The sequence below is a fragment of the Prunus mume genome, linkage group LG6 (assembly GCF_029339155.1).
Source record: "Prunus mume cultivar Tortuosa linkage group LG6, ASM2933915v1, whole genome shotgun sequence".
NCBI classification, from domain to species: Eukaryota; Viridiplantae; Streptophyta; class Magnoliopsida; order Rosales; family Rosaceae; genus Prunus; species Prunus mume.
In genome coordinates, this window is record NC_142703.1 from 19801938 (window position 1) to 19820736 (window position 18799).

General features: G+C 39.3%; 2 protein-coding genes across 2 annotated transcripts; one reads left to right on the top strand and one right to left on the bottom strand.

Moving 5' to 3' along the window:
• Nucleotides 1-6797: 6797 nt before the first annotated feature.
• LOC103335800 (transcription factor GTE7-like) lies at nucleotides 6798-9448 on the top strand. The gene is made up of 4 exons (XM_089053781.1): nucleotides 6798-8449; nucleotides 8558-8777; nucleotides 8897-9078; nucleotides 9192-9448. Exons 1-3 carry the CDS (start codon nucleotides 7022-7024, stop codon nucleotides 8953-8955), a joined length of 1707 nt encoding a protein of 568 aa, XP_088909907.1. The 5' UTR covers nucleotides 6798-7021; the 3' UTR covers nucleotides 8956-9078; nucleotides 9192-9448.
• A 1446-nt stretch (nucleotides 9449-10894) lies between these two features.
• On the bottom strand, nucleotides 10895-18496 carry LOC103335799 (DNA polymerase V family). The gene is made up of 8 exons (XM_008238823.3): nucleotides 17722-18496; nucleotides 17262-17387; nucleotides 16976-17173; nucleotides 15109-15336; nucleotides 13858-14982; nucleotides 13091-13372; nucleotides 12189-12648; nucleotides 10895-11942 (listed from the first exon to the last, which is right to left on the bottom strand). Exons 1-8 carry the CDS (start codon nucleotides 18271-18273, stop codon nucleotides 11086-11088), a joined length of 3828 nt encoding a protein of 1275 aa, XP_008237045.2. The 5' UTR covers nucleotides 18274-18496; the 3' UTR covers nucleotides 10895-11085.
• Between the last annotated feature and the right edge of the window lie 303 nt (nucleotides 18497-18799).

Consider the following 18799-nt stretch of genomic DNA (forward strand, 5'->3'; position numbering starts at 1 on the left):
TTTGGATTGGCACATACATAAAACCATTTAAATTCTTTGCTTTGTGGTTCAAAGAGGGAGGCACAATATGTCATACAAAGCCATAAGATTGGTCTACACAACCATTGTGGCCCCGATGTTTGGGACAATGTTCTAGAACCTTTATTTGAGCAAATTACCGCATGGGAAATATTCACGTGTAGATTCTTCACCCTTCGAGCATCCTTCTCTCTCTTCTTCCTCAATCCCTGCGAAAAAGACTGGAGTAAATAGACCACACCCTGGGTGTGTTGGCCAAAGGCCATTTGATGCATAATTCAGTTAAATATTCTTGGAAAAGATATTGAGATAAATGGAAAGGATGGATATCTTCTCTCATGGGGAGAGTTGGGTAGCCGGAGCCGTGTATGAAGGTGGCCACAACCGTGAAGAAAAGAGTGGCGTAAGAGAGAGGGCGTTTCAAAGGTAGAAATTAGATTACCTCTTATGTGTGATGTGGCCATGTATTTATAGACTCCTTGTAGGCTTAGGGTTTGAAGAATAATTCTTAATTGGTTAGGATTATTCTTACCCATAAATAGGATATTGGAATTAATCAAGGAGATTTGATGGAAATATCATCCTTAATTTGGGGAGAATTCCCATCTTAAATCCAAGATAATTTTCATAATTAAATAGGATTTAACTAGGGTAATCAATTACTCTAAAGAATATTCCTTTTTCCCAGTCGACCATCTATTGGTTGTCAAATTATGTGTAACCAACTTCTGCATGGCGCTTATGTGGCATGCAGGATATGATAAATATTTATCAGGCTTTCCAACTGCATCTGGACTTCCTTCTTAAGGTCGAGCTCCTTTTGTGAGTTGGGCTCCTGACGAGAGGAGGCTTTTGAGATTCATTATTGGTGTATGGGACAATCACTAAATTGGCTTAGCAGCTACGTTGTGTTTAGGTCAGCTTGGACTGGGTAGCTATTGAGTTGGCCAACTAGTGCAATGTTTTGCTATGGTATGTCTCGAATTGCTGATCTGCTTTACCCATATATCCAAAGCATTGTTATATGTGAGTTCTTGTGACCAACCGATTTTTGTCTTCTGCTTGAGGTGAGTAGGATATTGTCATGAACATAGAATTTGGGCATGTTAGCTGCTCACTAATATTTTTGAACTTCTGGATCTGTTGATCGCTTGTTCTTTGTTGAACTCTGGCCAGTCGATCACTTTTGCTATGAAAACTTAAGTTATTTCTTTAACTTTAATTTGTGTTAAGTCTTGTGAACTGCTTGAGTGACCTGCTGACGCCTTGGTTGCTTTTAGATTGTGGCATATTTGGCTTGCGTCACCTGGATGACGCTTCATTGTAGTTGTCTTGCGTTCTCAAGATATTTTTGGATAGGGGTCTGTTTGACTCGTGTCTCTCGGAGGATGCTTTATTTATAAATGTCATGTGTCTCCCTGAGGACTCTTTTGAACAGCAATATGTTTGATATGCGTTTCCCAGAGGACGCTTTATTTGTAATTGCCACGCGTCTCCCTGATGATCTTTTAGGAACGATCTGTTTGACTTGTATCTCCTGAAGGACTCTTTAAATGTTTACCCACCGCTTATGTAGAGGGTGCCTTCCTCTATCGCGAGTTATTTTAACCCATCATTACTTAAAGGGTGTCTTGATCTGCCTAGGGTTATTCTTTTCGAAGACTTCATTGAATGAAAAATTGAATTTTCTTCGAATTGAAGTGGTGTGGAGTTAGTCATCTACTGGGAACTAAGTTGCTCTCCTTTGTGGTAGTAGGATATCAATTAATGTTGATAAACTACAACTTGAACGATGGCATGTTCCCGTTCTTCCTCAAGTAGGACAAGGTTGGTCTTCATCTGCTTGGAATTATGATAATTGTTGTGCATCTTGATGCTAATGGATGGAATAGTGATATGAGGATGAATGATTGCTTCAGATTCATAGGTTAAGGAAAATGAGATTTCGCTTGTTGGTCTCATTTTGGAAGTGTGATAAGCCCATATGACTCCGAGCAACTCATCTACCCATTTTCCTTCGATATCTTTCAATCTCTGCGAAAAGAATTCGGTGATCTGCTTGTTAATGAATTACGATTCATTGTCGATGACTAGCGTATGTGGGCAACCGAACTGGCAGATGATAGTCTTCCAGACAAATCGCTTTATGTCAGCTTCTTTAGTAGATGATAGAGCTTCGGCCTCGATCCATTTCATAAAGTAGTTGATGGCGACGATCATGTCTTTCTTATATTTTGTACAAAAGCTGATTTTTTTTAATATTTTGATTTGTGGGAATTTGATTTTCTAGTATTTTTATTTGAATCCAAATCGGGGGTACTTCCTTATTTACATTGTAAAATTAAGTAAATAGAGTAATATAAAAATAAATGAGAGTGAAAATGCTGAAAATTGAAATAAGGTAATTTGTACAATGTCATTGTTTTGACGTTAGGAAAACAAAAACAAAGGAAACGTTGCGCGCAAGTAGCGTGCACACCGCCGTGTGTCGCGCCTCCGGAGCATTTCATCAAGTAGTTTGTGGAAATTTGCAGGGGTCAACATCTTTGCCTTTAATGGTGGATTCCAGGCTTGCAGGGGTAAATTGACCCATCTTGCCCTTTGTTAGCGTGAGAAGAACCGACTCATAGCTACCGTGTGTGGGGCCCAAGCAAACCTACAATTCCGAGCACTCCGATTTCGATAGTAGTGGTGGCATCGCAAGGAGATGAGTGGAATGGCATTGATGGAGTTGGATAGTTCTGGCGGATCTGTGGACGGCGCGTCATCCATATTTCAGCTTTAGATGGCAACGCCCTTCCGTATTCGTGTAGTTTGAAGGTAGATGATTCCAACAACATCGTCGATGTCGCAAGGAGTCCCCAAGAAAGTCTCCGATCGAAGCTTGGCCGAGACCTCTAATTTTGGTTGTGCCTGCTACTTCACAGCGGTGGATTAGAGTTCTTCGCCTCAATTTTCGATCCTTAGACATCCATGAGTTCAATAACATTGTCAGCGATATGAAACGTGGGTGGAGGCCGTCATTTCAAGGATGGCAATGGTTGTGGAGAAATTTCCAATCGTGCCCGGGCTGGTGATAGCGTGAGCCTTTGGGCTTGGAGAACGGAGACCCTTGGTCATGGAGGGATGGGTCGTGCGGCACGTGGTGGCTTAATGGTCGGCCAGTGATGGAGCAAGTCGCTGCGTCGTGACTTTTATGTTTTTGTTGATTCTGTATCGCTTGGCTGGAGGCATACCCAAATCTTTGTATCTGAAATTCCAATTTTTCTGGTTGTTTGGTATGACAAAAAAATAGATTTTTCAAAAAAAAGATGTGTTCACCACGGCCATGGATGGGTTAAGAGAATTTCTCTGGTGATGCTGTGGTCGTTCTCGCTGTGTTCCTTGAGGTGAGGCCTCTCACCATGGTGATTTGAAGGCTTTGGATCAATGACAAATTTGATTTATGAGGGGGAAAACAAATTTCCCTTTATTTGGATTCGAGAGTATCACATTAAGTATATCTCGAATCTCTCAATGAAAGCACCAAATATGTTTGAGCAAATTTATGCACGGGGAATATTCGCAAGTAGATTCTTCACCCTTCAAGCTTCCTTCTCTCTCTTCTTCCTCAATCCATGTGAAAAAGACTAGGGTAAATAGATACTAAGATAACATAAATGATGGAGGTCTTCTCTCACTATGAGAGCCAGGTGGCCGGAGCCGAGAATAAGAGAGTGGTGTGAGAGAGAGGGTGTATCAAGGGTAGAGATCATATTACCTCATATGTGTGATGTAGCCATATATTTATAGATTTCTTGTAGGCTAGGGTTTGAAGAATAATCCTTATTTTGTTAGGATTATTCTTACCCATAAATAGGAGATTGGAATTAATCAAAGAGATTTTATGGAAATCTCATCCTTGATTTGGGAGATATTCCCATCTTGATTTTATGGAATCGGTTGACTTAAGGAATATTCCTTTTCCACATGTCGTCCATCTATTGGTTACCAAAATATGTGTTCCCACAACCTTAGCTCTAAAATGTAAGTCATAGTGCGTAAACTAGGTTTAGTCAAAGATTATTGTGTTCTTGCATTTGTAATTTTGGATTTGTTAATTCCATGATAAAGGCACAAGATTTCTTCAATGCAATTGGTTCTATGCATGCTAATGTTCTCTTTCTTGGTATTAAGAATGACATGACAATCAATAAATAGTGGTTGTTAAGGCCCGTTTAATAACCATTTCAATTTTAGTTTTTAGTTTTTATTTTTCAATTTTTGTGCTAAAGTATAGAGGAACAAGAGGGAGAATGGAAGTGAGAATGAGAGTGGGGATGAGACTTAGAGGGAAGATGAGAGGGGAGGATGGGAGGAATGAGTAACAAAAGTGACAACTAAAACTGAAAATTGAGATCTATTTGATTTTATTTTATTTTCAATTTTGTTACTCCTCCCCTCTCATCCTCTCTCTCAATCTCATACTCACTCCCACTCTCACTTTCATTTTCCTCTATACACTAGCACAAAAAATGAAAAATGAAAAATAAAATCGAAATGGTTATCAAATGGGCCCTAAATGAATTGTCTTTTATAAAGAACGAGTTGCTGGAATGTATTCTGCCATGGCATCAATGAAACTTATGAAAGGAAAAATTGCACTCACTGTTTGACCATGGTAATAGGTCTAGAACTCTCCACAAATGTGCATTTGAATTTGATTCCCAAATTTTTATCTACTAGGGTTTTGTTTTTTAGGTTAATACGTGTTTTAGTTTTGAGGGCATTTATTTCTATTAAGTGAGTGTTACTCTATACTTGAAAGCTGTTACAAAAACTTGACATTTATGAAAGTATGAGCCAAATTATATATATATATATATATATATATATATATATGATAAAACCTTCGTCTTCTGATCATTTCTCTATTAATTCAGCTACGCGTCTTCAAATTAACTATAATAATGCTAAAGTATACTCTTATTTCCTTGAACTTGGAAATTAAAGATACCTCCCAAAATTACATATTTTCTTGCTTGTTTTTACAAAGAAGATTTAATACTAGGGAACAACTTTCTCATTTTACTCATATTTCTAATATATTTAATGTTTGTAATTTTTTTTCCTGAAACTTACGCACATTTTTTCTTCATGTCCGGTATTCAAATTAATATGGAATCGTCTTAAAGATTTTGGTGTTACTACTCCTCATTCTCATATTAATATGATTGAGTGGATTGTATCACAATGGAATCATGTTTCTCCGTCATTTCAAGAATTTTTTGGGTACTATTTATTGGAAAATTTGGCAACAATTTAATCACTTTCTTTTCTACAATGGAATCTTGTTTCTCCGTCCTTTTAAGAATATTTTTAAAGTGATTGTAATACGATAAAGATAGCTTCGATAATGGATGCAGTTCTAGTAATGGTTGAAACAATGTGGTGGTAATGATAGTGATTGCAAGATGGTTTGGGTGATGAGAATTGCAAGAAATAAACTCGAACCAAAAAATAAATATTTGAATCGACATGTGAAAATTATATGGGCCAATTTAGAAAACAAAAACCAAGGTGAAATATCGTTTAATCCATTAAATGAAGTCTTTGAGTATGGTTTTAGACATCAATAAATAGTCGAACTCAAACTAATATCCAAGTGGGTACCTTGCATTAAAATGGAAAACCTAAATCCATCTGATAATTTATAGAAGAAAGCTTACTTCCTAGCTTAAGATTTCCCATCAATTCCCAAATCCAAATCCTTGATCTTGAATTTCCTTAAACACACCACTTTCTTTTTGTCCACCTCATTTTGGTACATGCAATTCCAATGTAACAATTCCTTACTTTTCTTTTTCATGAATAAATACTCTCAAATATTATATTATCAATACAAGCACCTTACTGTAATTAACAACCAAACCTACTCTCATTAATGGAAATAATAATAATAATAATAATCAAAATCACATATATAGTGACGCTTGCATGATCATCAAAGGGTTATTTTTAGGGTTATTTGCGTATCAAAATTCGAAGAGAAAATAAAATTCTTTTTTTTAATAAAACAAAATAAAATTACAAAGACGATCGTCTAAGGATTCCAAAAAGGGAAAATAGAATTCACTTGTAGCTTTTTGTTTGTTCCAAAATTGTTTTATTTTAAATTCAAGAGCAGGGTTTTTTTAGTTTTTTATTTTATTTTATTTCCACCGTGGGGGAAGGAGGGGGGCGAAATTTCTGTCGTTTCAGATGTCTCTCTGAGGCTGATATACTATTGTCGTTCCTCATAACCCAGTATGGTATCAGATGTGATTTTACCAAAATACCCTTGAATAAAAAAAAGGGGAGACTCACACGGGTTTTCACCATCACTTGCCCCTCATTGCGCGTGCGCTTAACTTCTCGTTCACGGCGGGATTCATAGTCGCGAATGACCCAGCCCAGTCCACGTCATCATCGGTGGGCCCTACGCTTCAAAATAATTTGGAAAACCCTAAATGCACGACACATTCACGCCAAATTCACCCCAAAATCAAATCCAAAATTCACAGATCCCGCCTCGAGGAAACCTCGCTCTCCATCGGACGCTCCAGAATCCCCCACGTGTGTCTGCTTTTTCCATCCGCACCGTCCTTGACAGATCAAACGGTCAGTATCCTGGGCAGCAAGGGAATCATCTTCGACCGTGAGATCGACTGCCCCAGCCAGATCGACGGTTCACAAACTGCCCGAAACGTCCTCGGGTAGATCTGGCCGCCTTTAAGAAGCGGCCCTAGCCCTCCTCTCGTTCCTCGCTCAGATTAGGGTAAAATCCCCAAACCCTAACTTCTTTCTACACATCTTTTGTATCTCTCTTCCCCAGTAGCTGACGGCGCGTGGGATCAATTCATGGCGCGTGTGGGTCACGCCTAGGCCGATTCATGGTGCCTGGTCCATCACCTGCATTGAGAATCCCTAGCCGGAGCTCAGCTGGAACCCTACCCGAGGACGAAGCTTCGAAAACCGTACAGCTATGGCGTCCGCCGTCTTAGCGAACCGGAACGAACCCAATTGGCCGCAACAGCCCCGAGGTGGAGGAGCCGGAGCCGGAGGATTCATGGGGAAGGTCCCCTTTTCTTCTTCAAACAGTAACCGTAACCCTAACCCTAACAAGCGACAATTCAAAGCTGACCGCCCCGATTTCAACGATGAGTCGCCGGCCGTCACCCAGACAGCCTCAGACGACGCGTCGTCGATCAACCATCATCGCCGATCAAACACAAACGACATGAATTTCGTACAGGCCCAATACGTGAGCTTCAACATCGCGAGCTGTTCGAGAAAGGAGCTGGTGGAGCTAAAGGGCCGTCTTCTCTCGGAGCTAGACCAGATTCGCATTCTCAAGAATCGAATCGAAGCCGGCGACTTCAACCCTAAGCCGCCCCACAAGAAGCCCATCGGCAACAAGAAGATTGCTGGGTCGAAACGACCTTTGCCGATTGCTCACGGAAAGGAATCAAATTCCAATTCCAAGCGGTCTCATTTGGAGAATGGGAATTTGATGAAGAATTGTGGCTTGATTTTGTCCAAGCTGATGAAGCACAAGCACGCATGGATCTTCAACAAGCCAGTCGACGTTGTGACTATGGGGCTTCACGATTACTACGACATAATCAAGAATCCCATGGATCTTGGCACCGTGAAGACGAATCTCGCCAAGGGTATCTATTCTTCGCCGTTCGATTTCGCTGCAGATGTGAGATTGACTTTTGAGAATGCCATGCGGTACAATCCCCAAGGACACGAGGTCTATGGGTTTGCTGATCTGCTTCGATTGAGGTTTGAGGAGTTGTTTCAGCCTCTGAATGAGAAATCGGGAGATGGGTTTCGGTCGGAAAAGGGTTCTGATGAGGAGTTGCAGGCGAGTTCTTGGAACCATGTTGAGCCGGAGAGGGTTCCAAAAAGGGAGACACCTGTACGGATCGAGAAAAAGCCTGAGCTGGTTCGGCCTCCCCCGGTTCGAGCTCCGCCGGTTCAGGCCCCAGTGAGCTCATCGAACCCAGACCCAGCATTGGTGCAATCGTCACCGGTACGGAAAAATTCACAGGTAAAGGGCCCAGGTGTGAAGCCGTTGAAGCAGCCGAAGCCCAAGGCTAAGGACCCAAATAAGAGGGAGATGAGTATGGAGGAGAAGCACAAGTTGGGAGTTGGGTTGCAGAGTTTGCCTCAGGACAAGATGGAGCAGGTTGTGCAGATTATAAAGAAGAGGAATGGGCATTTAAAGCAGGATGGGGATGAGATTGAGCTTGACATTGAGGCTGTTGATACAGAGACCCTTTGGGAGCTTGATCGGCTTGTGACCAATTGGAAGAAGATGGTTAGCAAGATTAAGCGACAAGCATTGATGGGCAACAACAACAGCAACAGCAATAGCAACATTGCTTCCAACAGAGGCCACGAGGTAAATAACTGATTGAATTTTGAAGTTTATTACATTGGCATTGTGTCTATACTGTCATTTCGTTTGGACAATGTTTGCTCATTGGGGTTGTGATTTTGTGTTGTGTAGGAATTACCTGCAAGTGAGAAAGTTGATGTTGCAGCAACTACAGAGCCAAAGAGGGCAAAGAAAGGTGAAGCAGGAGACGAAGATGTGGACATTGGTGATGACATGCCAATGAGCAGCTTTCCACCAGTTGAGATTGAGAAAGATGTTGGGGGAGGCCATGCCAGTAGTGATAGCTCAAGTAGCTCCAGCAGTTCCAGCAGTGGTTCCTCCTCATCAAGCGGTATAAACCCAATACTGCAATTTTTGATTTGGCATTGGTGTAAAACCACTTTAATTATTGCTTCATTGGAAAAAACAAAAACTAAATGCTTAAATGTGTGGCGATTGGGCTTGTTACAGATTCAGATTCTGGTAGTTCATCAGGGAGTGACTCAGATGATGATAATGCTCAGTCCTAGTTGTGCGTTCTGCATTGAATTGAAGGACATTGGAGAGAAGACCAATGTGGGGGAAGCTGGCTGGAGAGCATGCTTTCCATGTGGGAAGGGCCTTTTGAATGGGGAGTGGATCGTGTTGATGAGGTATGAATTGCTGATATTGTTCTGTGAATTTATGATGCTGCTGCTGATCTTCTGTGGATTTATGGGGTAGTTTTTTGTGGCCATGGGCTGAATTGCATATTTACTCTGTGCAGGTCTCAGAACTGCGCAAAAGTAAATTTGTGAACTTTGTTGTGTGGTGGTTCTTGCTTGCAAATTGGAAGTGAGCATTGGTTGTTTTGCTTGGAGGTGTAAAAAAAATTGTGAAATGATGAAAAAATTGTTGTAGGTGAGTAGGTAGTGAAACAGAGTAGTGGAAAGAAGAAGAGAGTTAGTGAGAGAAGTTTAGAGATTTGAAACACTTTGTACACAATTTACAGAGAGAGCTAGTACATAATTTTCCCCAATTGCAGATGCTCTTGTGCCTTTGTTGTCTTTTTTCTATTTGCCCGACATCTTTTGCTTGATCAATAAATGAAGCATAAGAGGCAAGGGACCTTTTTGGTGAATATAGCCACAACACAACTGGACCCCTTTCCCTTTTCTTCGAACAAACAGATTCTATGCCTTCCATTTCATCAACTATGCAAAGTTTTGTTGGAAATTGTATTTTATAAACAACATCCTGATGGGTAGTTAGTTAATTAATCACTAATTAGTGGGTTACTTAAATAAAGATGAATGGAATGGAAGAAAATAATTTCTAGGCATGATGGTTGCCAGGCTTGCCTGTCTAATAAGCATGTGCTACTCCATTACCAATTTTACCATTATGAACAAGTTTGATGATGTGCTCTTTTGCATCTGCAAGCAAGACTGCAATTGGATGAACAATGCCCGAACGAATCAATCAAAGTTGATATTCTAATCCTAAAAAGTTGAATTAAATAAACCAACCAGCTGGTCCAACAAACTGAAAGTGTTTGATGCTGAAACATCCACGTGGGACTTGATATTTATTATTTATTATTGCGATTGTTGTTTATGCAGAAGGTTAAGTTTTTGCTTTATACAAAGATACGAGTTTAGTCAAGTTGATTAAAACGAGTTTAGTCAAGTTGATTAAAACGGATTGTTGTTTATGCAGAAGGTTAAGTTTTGCTTTATGCAAAGATACGAGTTTAGTCAAGTTGATTAAAACGGATATGCTCCATCGTAAAAGGCAAGGCAGCAACATCAAAGTATTATTGGATTCCTTTTCGATTTGACGAAGTGAGCATTTGGACATTTCAACTGTGCTGAGATTATAGTTTCTGCACAGAACACACAGAAAAACCAAAGTAGCTCTCCCTTTTTAACAATTCCTAGGTCCTGAAATTGTATTCAAATTATCAAGTGCAGCATTGAATTTTTTCTTTGAGGAAATATACAGCCTTTCAAATGCTGTTTTGTTGACTACAATTCAGGTCACTTTCGGACTTCGAAAAAGGTATCTCCATCCCCCCTTCCTCTAGAATGGAGGAAAAAGATTTCTAGACATAATGAAGGGTCAAAATCCTGTTTACTTTTTAATTGGTCCCTATTTGGCATTTGATAGCTCACATAATATGCAGCGCTCAACAACCAGAGGTCAAAGACTTTAGACGTGGTGTGCACAAAATTAGACCCATCGGCAGTTTATGAATGAAATTGAAAATTCTTCTGAATAGGTAAAAATCAAAAGGCCGCTAGAAGAGTAAAGAAAATCAGCAAGCTATATGACAACGGAAGAGAGTTGGGATTCAAGTGCCACGAGGCTATTCAATTAAAGATAGTTGCACACATACTTGCCTGCTATGACTTAACTCATAAAACGATCTGAAAACTAAAACCTCGTAAACCGTAAAAGTGACCTACTAAATGGAATCACACAAAAAACTTGAAAAAATGCTTCAACTGCAAAATTCTTCTCAGTTATAAACGTACCTTCCTCAGAAAAATTGAGGCAAACAATAGACATCTGCCCAACCTTGTTCCAAAAGTCAAAAATGGTGATTGGTATTAGCACGAAGTACTTTCCCGACTTAACATACACAAGAAACATAACTCAATTCATGAGGCTCAGCACATTTACTCATTCACTATCTTCTTCATATTAATAAATTGACCACCAAGTTGCGATTCGCACTTGGTATGAGCATCTGGGGCTAAATTTTTAAGGAAAGACTTGGTCAGCTTAAGGGTTGTTATCATCTGAAGAATCCTGATACAAAACTTCCGCGCTTCAGCCCGTCTTGACTGCTTTTCTGGCATATTTGTCAACAATTGCTCTACCAAACGACAGAGTTTCTGTAGATGGCTTTTCATAATGTTCTTCAACGCTTCCTGGCCGCTTCCATCAGTGGAACCCAGGGACTTCAATATTTCACTCACCAAATCAAGTGCTTCTACTCGTCGGAAATCCGACTTTGAACTGCCACATTTCTCCAAAAGGAAGCCAAAAAGATGGTGCCCTATCCATGGCCGCCTTCTAAATATTTCTTTCAAAAATTCAGATTTGATTTGAGACTTTTTACTACTGAAATATTCTACTAGAACACCCTGGAAAATATCAAAAACACCCTGCAGCTCAGTCTCTGAAAAACCTTTTGCTTCAGTTATCTTCAAAATCCAGAAAGTGGAGCTCTGTGCAAGGGCAGAAATCATTTTGGGTCGGTTCCAGGAGGCTGACTGTTTCTTCTTGGACAGGTTAGCTGCAGATTTCTTTCTCTTGATTGGTTTTGATGCCAACTTTAAGTTCTTTTGCAACAAAGATTCTAAGGTACGTAGCTCCACATCTTCACCCTTAGGATAGTCCTTTGCTTTAAATATCTTCTTTTGCAGAATTCCCCATATACGCTGTCCAAGCTGTTCACTGCTTTCTGCAGTAGAAGGTTCAATAAATGCCTGAGCCAAGTTTGAGTACACCAACAAAACCTGTGGTTTACCTGTGGCAATCGAGTCAACCAGAGGCACAAAAACAAAAAGTAAAAGTTAGAAAGAAAAAGGAAAAAGTACCGTGCACATCAAATATCATGATGTATAAGTCCCAATTTTCATTTATAAAACACACATAACCTCCTACTCCTCAATCAATTAAACTTAAATGGAAGAAAATATATTTTCTAATCTGTGCTTGCAAAACATATTGCAAGTTGTTTCCGTACACCAGCTAATTTCAATACCACACTTGCCTGGATTTTCATGTAGGTAAATTTCTAGCAACGACAGAACTCGAAGCTTAAACAGCATGAGTTGGTGATGCGCAGTGTCAGCCCCAGCTACATTCTTTTTCGCTTTGCACATCTGGGCAAACTCAGCATTCATCCGGAACATTGTATCATCATCCCATCCTCCATCAGACTCATCAGAAGCTTCAGGAATTTCTTTGATAACTTCCTCAACTGCATCAACAGCCTCAGAGTCAGCCTCAGAGTCATCAGACTGCTCATCACTCTCACCTGTTTCACCTGTCTCAGCATCAATGGCCTCATCTTCTTCAATGTTAATAAAATCATCGTCATTGTTGTCGTCACTAACGTTGTCCCTATCAGCCTTCTTCTCATGTCTAGCAGGTTTCAAGTTCTTCTTAATGACCATCAACATCCGCAACAGACCATCATCCGTGATATCATCACAGAAGTATTTAAAAACCTACAACATAATTCCAGACAAATATTCAAGTAAATTTTTGCTTGAAATAGCTTTCCTTGGAAAAGTGACACTTTTGACAAGTACCCGCATCTATATGTAGACAGACACAAGAGAAATCTAAAATATATACATTGGCAGTTCAACGAAGTATCAGTATCTAATAATGTAGCTCCAGCATGAAATCTACTAATCTAGCATCAGCTGAGTGAATTAAAAAGCCCAACTAATTAAATTATAGAATTAGAAGAAACAACTACAGCCGAGTATCAGTGGCAGTGCATGATAATTAATCAGAGAAAAATTGCCGACCTAGATAATAAAAAATTCACAACATTGTAACATCAAATAAATGACAATGATCATAGAAGTGAGCTAGCATTTCAAGCATAGCATAAATGTAAAATTATTTAAAAACCAGAAGCCCAGAGTCCCAAAATCACACCTGCTCAATAGAAGTTCGCATAGGAGCTGATGACTGTGGCAGCAATGAAAGCAATGTATCCACAAGAACATCCATTACCGCAGGTGTATCATCACCATCTAAGCCATCTTCTCCAGGAGAATCAAGGAGATCAGGGAAAGCTTTCTTACAACATATAATAAGCTCAGAGACTGTGTCTAAGTATTCCCTTGGTCGAAGGAGCATTTCCAAAAGCAGCTGGATGAGCAAGTATCTTAATGCATGCAACCTATTTGCATCGCCACTAAGCCCACAATTCCTTTCCTGTGATTAAAGAATTCAAGAATTTGTATGTCATGTCAAAGAGCATATAGAAGAAGATATAACAACCAAGCAACCGAAAGACTGAACTAAAAGTAATTAACTGGCTTTCATCTGAAACTTCAGTTCATAAGTAGTTCAACAGAACATGTTTTAGAAGGTTAGAAGACACAATTTACAAGACCCCAGAACAAGGGATCGGTAAGTTGTCTTATTAAGGCTTGCATCAGAATCAAACCTACCCTAAAATGAATGCAAAAAGTTGGCCTTTATTAGGAAAATAACCATTGGAAACACATTCCCCTAATTCTAAACCTCACTCATTTCAAAGTTTTAAGTTATATTGTGGTCTGATTCAACTTCATCCAATCTAATATTCGGAACAGACCTTGAAATTAAAATGGATTGGGGTGCTCAGATGCATAAACCTGAAATCACCCTTCCCCTCACCAATAAATATGTGCAGCTAAAAAAGGTCACGTAAGTACCTCTCTTGAAAGTGAAGTTTCCATTCCTTGTATTTTTTTCAGTGTGTCTTCTTCTTCAGTTTCCAAAGGCCGAAAGAGAGAAATTGAAGGAATATTGCACAAAGTGCTAAGAAACCGCATAAAGTACGAGCCAAGATCATTTGGCTCAAGGCAATTTGGCAAAGCACGTGGCCCCTCTCCTTTCTGAGCAGTTGCCAACAATAACTGGAGCTGCTCAATACAAATCCTGCAAAGAGCACTCGAGGTGGCTGCTTTCGGCCACCTAAATTTCTCTCCTAATTCAAAGGATGTCAGTTCAGTGCCAAGAGATGCAGTGAACAATCCCTGAACTGCTAGAAACTTCAAAATTTCTTTTTGAACCCTAAACTTTGCTTCAGTATCCAGCTTCAAATTTTTCAATATACCAGGGAGGGATTCAACAATCCATGTTTTCAAAAAATCAGAATTTCCCATGGTTCCAACTGAATCCTTGTCTTCAACAGAACCTATCTCTGAATTGTCATCCGTTGTTTGACTCTGATCTGAAGGTTCCTCAGAAGCATGACTTTCATCCACAAACATGTTCAACAAGTTCTGAATAAACAGCATGCAACCAGATTCAGTTCTGAAATCTGCCATCAGATCCTTGACTGTTTTTGTTCGTGTAATGCAATCAAATTTACCATTGCTGTGTTTCTGTAAAGCCACAATGACAGAAACCCTTCTCACATCATCGTTCCCAACCCAATCAGATAAATTTTTAAGAAAATGTTGCACAACTTTATAAAGCCAAGAATCCTTCGTAGAAAGTATATCAATCATACACTGAACAAGTTTGGAAGACAGACTAATCGGAATAAAAGAGGCAGGCAACCTTGGTAGGAGAAGAAGCAGAACATCAAAGGCCAAGTGTTTACGGTCGTGAGATGATGGGAGAAGGGATCCTTCAATAATCACCTCGCAGAAGCACTGGAAGTTCTTTGCAATCTCTTCGTCAGAAGAGCTAGACTTTCGATTCTTCTTATGCTTTTTTAAGGAATTTGAAACAGACATTGCATCTTCAGCCTGCAAAACTCTGTCAGGTAGAAGAATGTTTACCAGAACAGGCCACACATTGTGTACACGAGGCTGACAAAAAGTAGATTCCTGCCATCCAAAAGAAAAAAACAATGATTAGGAATAGTTTTTGTTAATAGTTATATTTCCCTTCATAGTGATATCCACCCCATGCATACCCACACATATGGAACACAGCAACAAAACCATCACTACCTTCAAGCAATTAGCAAGAGAAGACATATGGTCAGCAGCAAAAAGTTTGTTTGGAGTGAATGGATCTGGCAAAAGTTTCCCAAATCTTGCACTGTCAGCAGAAACTTTTTCTCTGATTTTCAGAGCCAGAAGCAAAGCATCAGGATTTCCAACTTCAATAGCTCCTTCAAGCCACTCATGAAGTCCTGGGGCCTCTAGAACTTGATGCAGCAAGGCTTCTGAGTGCAACTGCAAAAATAGAATATGCAGAACTAAAAGTATTAGGACATGATGATGACTTAATGACCTACCTATTTAAAATCCAATCCAATCTGGTAAAAAAAAAGTTAAAGAGGAGCCAAAACTAAGCAATGGAAACAGAACAAAGAACTCCATATCTCTGCACATAGAAAGACACATTCCCGAAGGCAAAAACGCTTCAATCCCTCAAAATGGAGGCATGATACAAGTGCAACAATTTTTCACGGGAAATTTTGCATACAGAGATTTATTTCTCTCTTGACTATATTTGAATAAAGAATGCTTTCATTTTTCCGGAAAGCCTTCTAGTTCTTATCATTTACAGACTTGAACTTTATTAAAACTACGTGTATAAAGGTCCTGTTAGAGGACAAAGAATAGAGGTTCACAACCAAGCTGTACAATGTAGACTTCATAACATAGAGCACACCACTGCTGCAGATACTGTCTAAATTCTACAACAATAACCAATCCTCGTTTACCAAAGCATGATTTATAGTCAAGTACCAAATTTTGGGTACAAAAATGTCTTGAGAAGGTGGGTACAAAATTGTCTTGAGAAAGTTGTAAAAAGGAAGGCCATATGCAGAAATACATAATCACACGAAATGCAATTTATTTTACAGTTAATTCTATCTGTGGTGAATATTTTAATAAAACAACGTAGGTGCTGTTATGAACAATGTAACTAACATATAACGTCTGCAACAGTGAGTGAAAGCAAATAAGGATGACCTTCACCAGTAAATGCAACCAACCTTCAATAATATAAGAAATAAAAAGACAATTTTAATTGCTTCTTCCCTCTTCTAAAATAATTGGATATCGAGAAACAGCAGACTAGTCCACAAACAGTGACAAGTGCCAAGAACTACACGGCACTCAGTGATTAAGTGCCCAAGTCCAATAGGAATTAATCTACATCAAAGGCTTCTGCAACTACATGACCAAATCACGGGCCATTTGAATTTAATTTTACACATTCAACCAAGGAGCAAGTACGTGGACAAATGCTAGAGTGCTCATTTATGATCATTACATGGGGGATCAGCTGGAGGGCACAATTCCGTGGATGCGTACATTTTACATATATGATAAGAGAATCCAATTTAAACCCAGACTATTAAAAGAGTGCATAACCGGTTTCCAAGAGAAGATGGGGTCAAGAAATTTGATTAACTTTAAACACCACCTAATATGAGTGCTGATAAATTAAAACCCAAAGAATTCATGCAAAGTTATCTGCAGACCAACCAAATTCATGGATTGGTTGGCAATTCATCCAGTGCTTGGAACATTCTTTCGAGGATTCGCCACTAACAATTGTTGACTGCTTTCTTAGACGAAATAAACTAAAAAACCTAAAACTAAATTTAACAAGAATCCAAGAATCAAAAGATCTTCCACATGGGTTATAACTCAATCAAATACATATTGAGATGGGTTTATGAGCAGACCAATCATGATATACAGTCCAATGACATAACATATTATGTTTATACAGCAAGTCTAAACATGCCAGTTTATTCAATGAGTTGAAATCATCATGGTTATCTGACAAGGCATTAAATAAAGAGTAGAAACTTCCAACAAGTAAACCAAGATTTTATTTATCAGGAAAATATACCTTTTCAATCAAGTCTAAAATAACCAAAACAGAAGGCTCTTGCAAGTATCGCTTCTTTGATGCAAGGGCAATGAGAAGACTAGTGAATTCCTTTATGAGCGGAGTATTTCTATCAGAAACCCACTCCTCAGCTAGTCTTCCTGATCGGGCAAGAGCACCATAAGCAAATAAGCGACCCAAAAGATGATCCCTTTGTTCCTGCAATGCCACAAGGAAACAACTTACTAAACTTTCTAGGAAGAATACACTAACGGGATCAAAGAATATATGGAAAAGTCATGCCTACCTGACCCTTCATTGACGAAGACACCTCTAAGAAATCAACAATGAGTTTCAGCAGTGAGTTCACCTTGATGCTGGGAATGGTACTTACTAAAGTAGTTAGACCTAACGCAAACCCTTGTCTTGCGCACTGCAAAAACAATACAAACCATGCATATAACAAAAGTTAGTCAGAAAAGTTGCATTATAAATTAGCTTCTCAAGTTTATCTCAATAAAATGAAATTGCGTACATAAAACTCAAATCAAACTTATAAAGACATGCATTCGTGTTTAAAATCATGCATCATTCCAGGATGTTCAAAGGTTTTCAAGTTAATACCAGAACACATTGATTTACACTCAATAAAGCCTAAATTTAAAACCATGGCAAATAGTTATCACAAAAAAAAAAAAACTTCAAACACACCAATATTATGCAACATACACAAAAACAAATGGAACAAAACATAAGGAAAAGCAAACCTCTCTTGAGGAAGAAACACCCCGAATGAGTCTCCGCACAGCATATCTCAACGAAGGCGCACAATCATTCAACCCATCATCCTTCTCAGCCTCCAACTTCACTCCACCTTCAACCAACTCTTTATTCTCAAGCCCATCATAAGCTCTCTGCACTTCCACCAACTCCATAGCCAAAGCTTCCGCCGCAGCTTCTCTAACAGACCCATCAGCCGAAGCCAAGTCTTTAAACACACCCACATGGAACTCCGGCAGAACCCCAGTAGCTGAAGTTGAAATGGGTACCTCAGTTTTCGATTCTATATCCATTGTTATGGGCTTGGCTTCTTTGGGTTCTTTGGGTTTGGTCTCTTCAGTGTGGTAACGTCTCTCTTTGTCCAAAGCTTTTCTTTTCTTTTGTCTCTCCATGGGTTTGGCAGTAGTGGGAGCAGTAGAAGAAGGGCCAGGAGCTTCTGTTATCTCATGTTTCGATTTCTTTAAACTACTAACACCACCATCACCAACAGCACCAGCTGCGGCTTCCATGGAACTGGAGCTTCTCTTTTTACTGCCCATCTGAACCAAATTCAAGTAGAGCTTAGGGTTAAGAAATTGGGAACCAAATTCTAGGTCTGAATGTTGAGTTTTAAATGGAGGTCTTGGATGGCAGCGGCGCCGAACAGAGAGAGCTTAGAGAGAGAGGACCGGTGAAAAAATTTCTAGGGTTTTTCTAGGGGTTAGAAAAGGAAGTGGAATGGAAGCAATTTTTTCTTGGGTGGAGATCGGTTCAAGCTTTTCCAGGAAAATAACAAAATAAAACGTACTTAAACCCAAAAAAACAAAAAACGTTACACATATTATAGATTTTCCTAAAGAAAAATTATTATAAATTAGTGGGCACAATATATGGTTTCTAGACCTGGCCACGGATCGGTTCGGAACTGTAGAAGACTCTTCCATTAACTAAATCAAAGATTTCAGTAGACTTCAAATTGGTTAACCTAATATTCGGTTCGGATTGGTTGGTATGTCGGTAGTACCTTAATAAAAATATACTAATAAAAATACAATTTATCACATAACATAAGTTCTTAAAAAAATA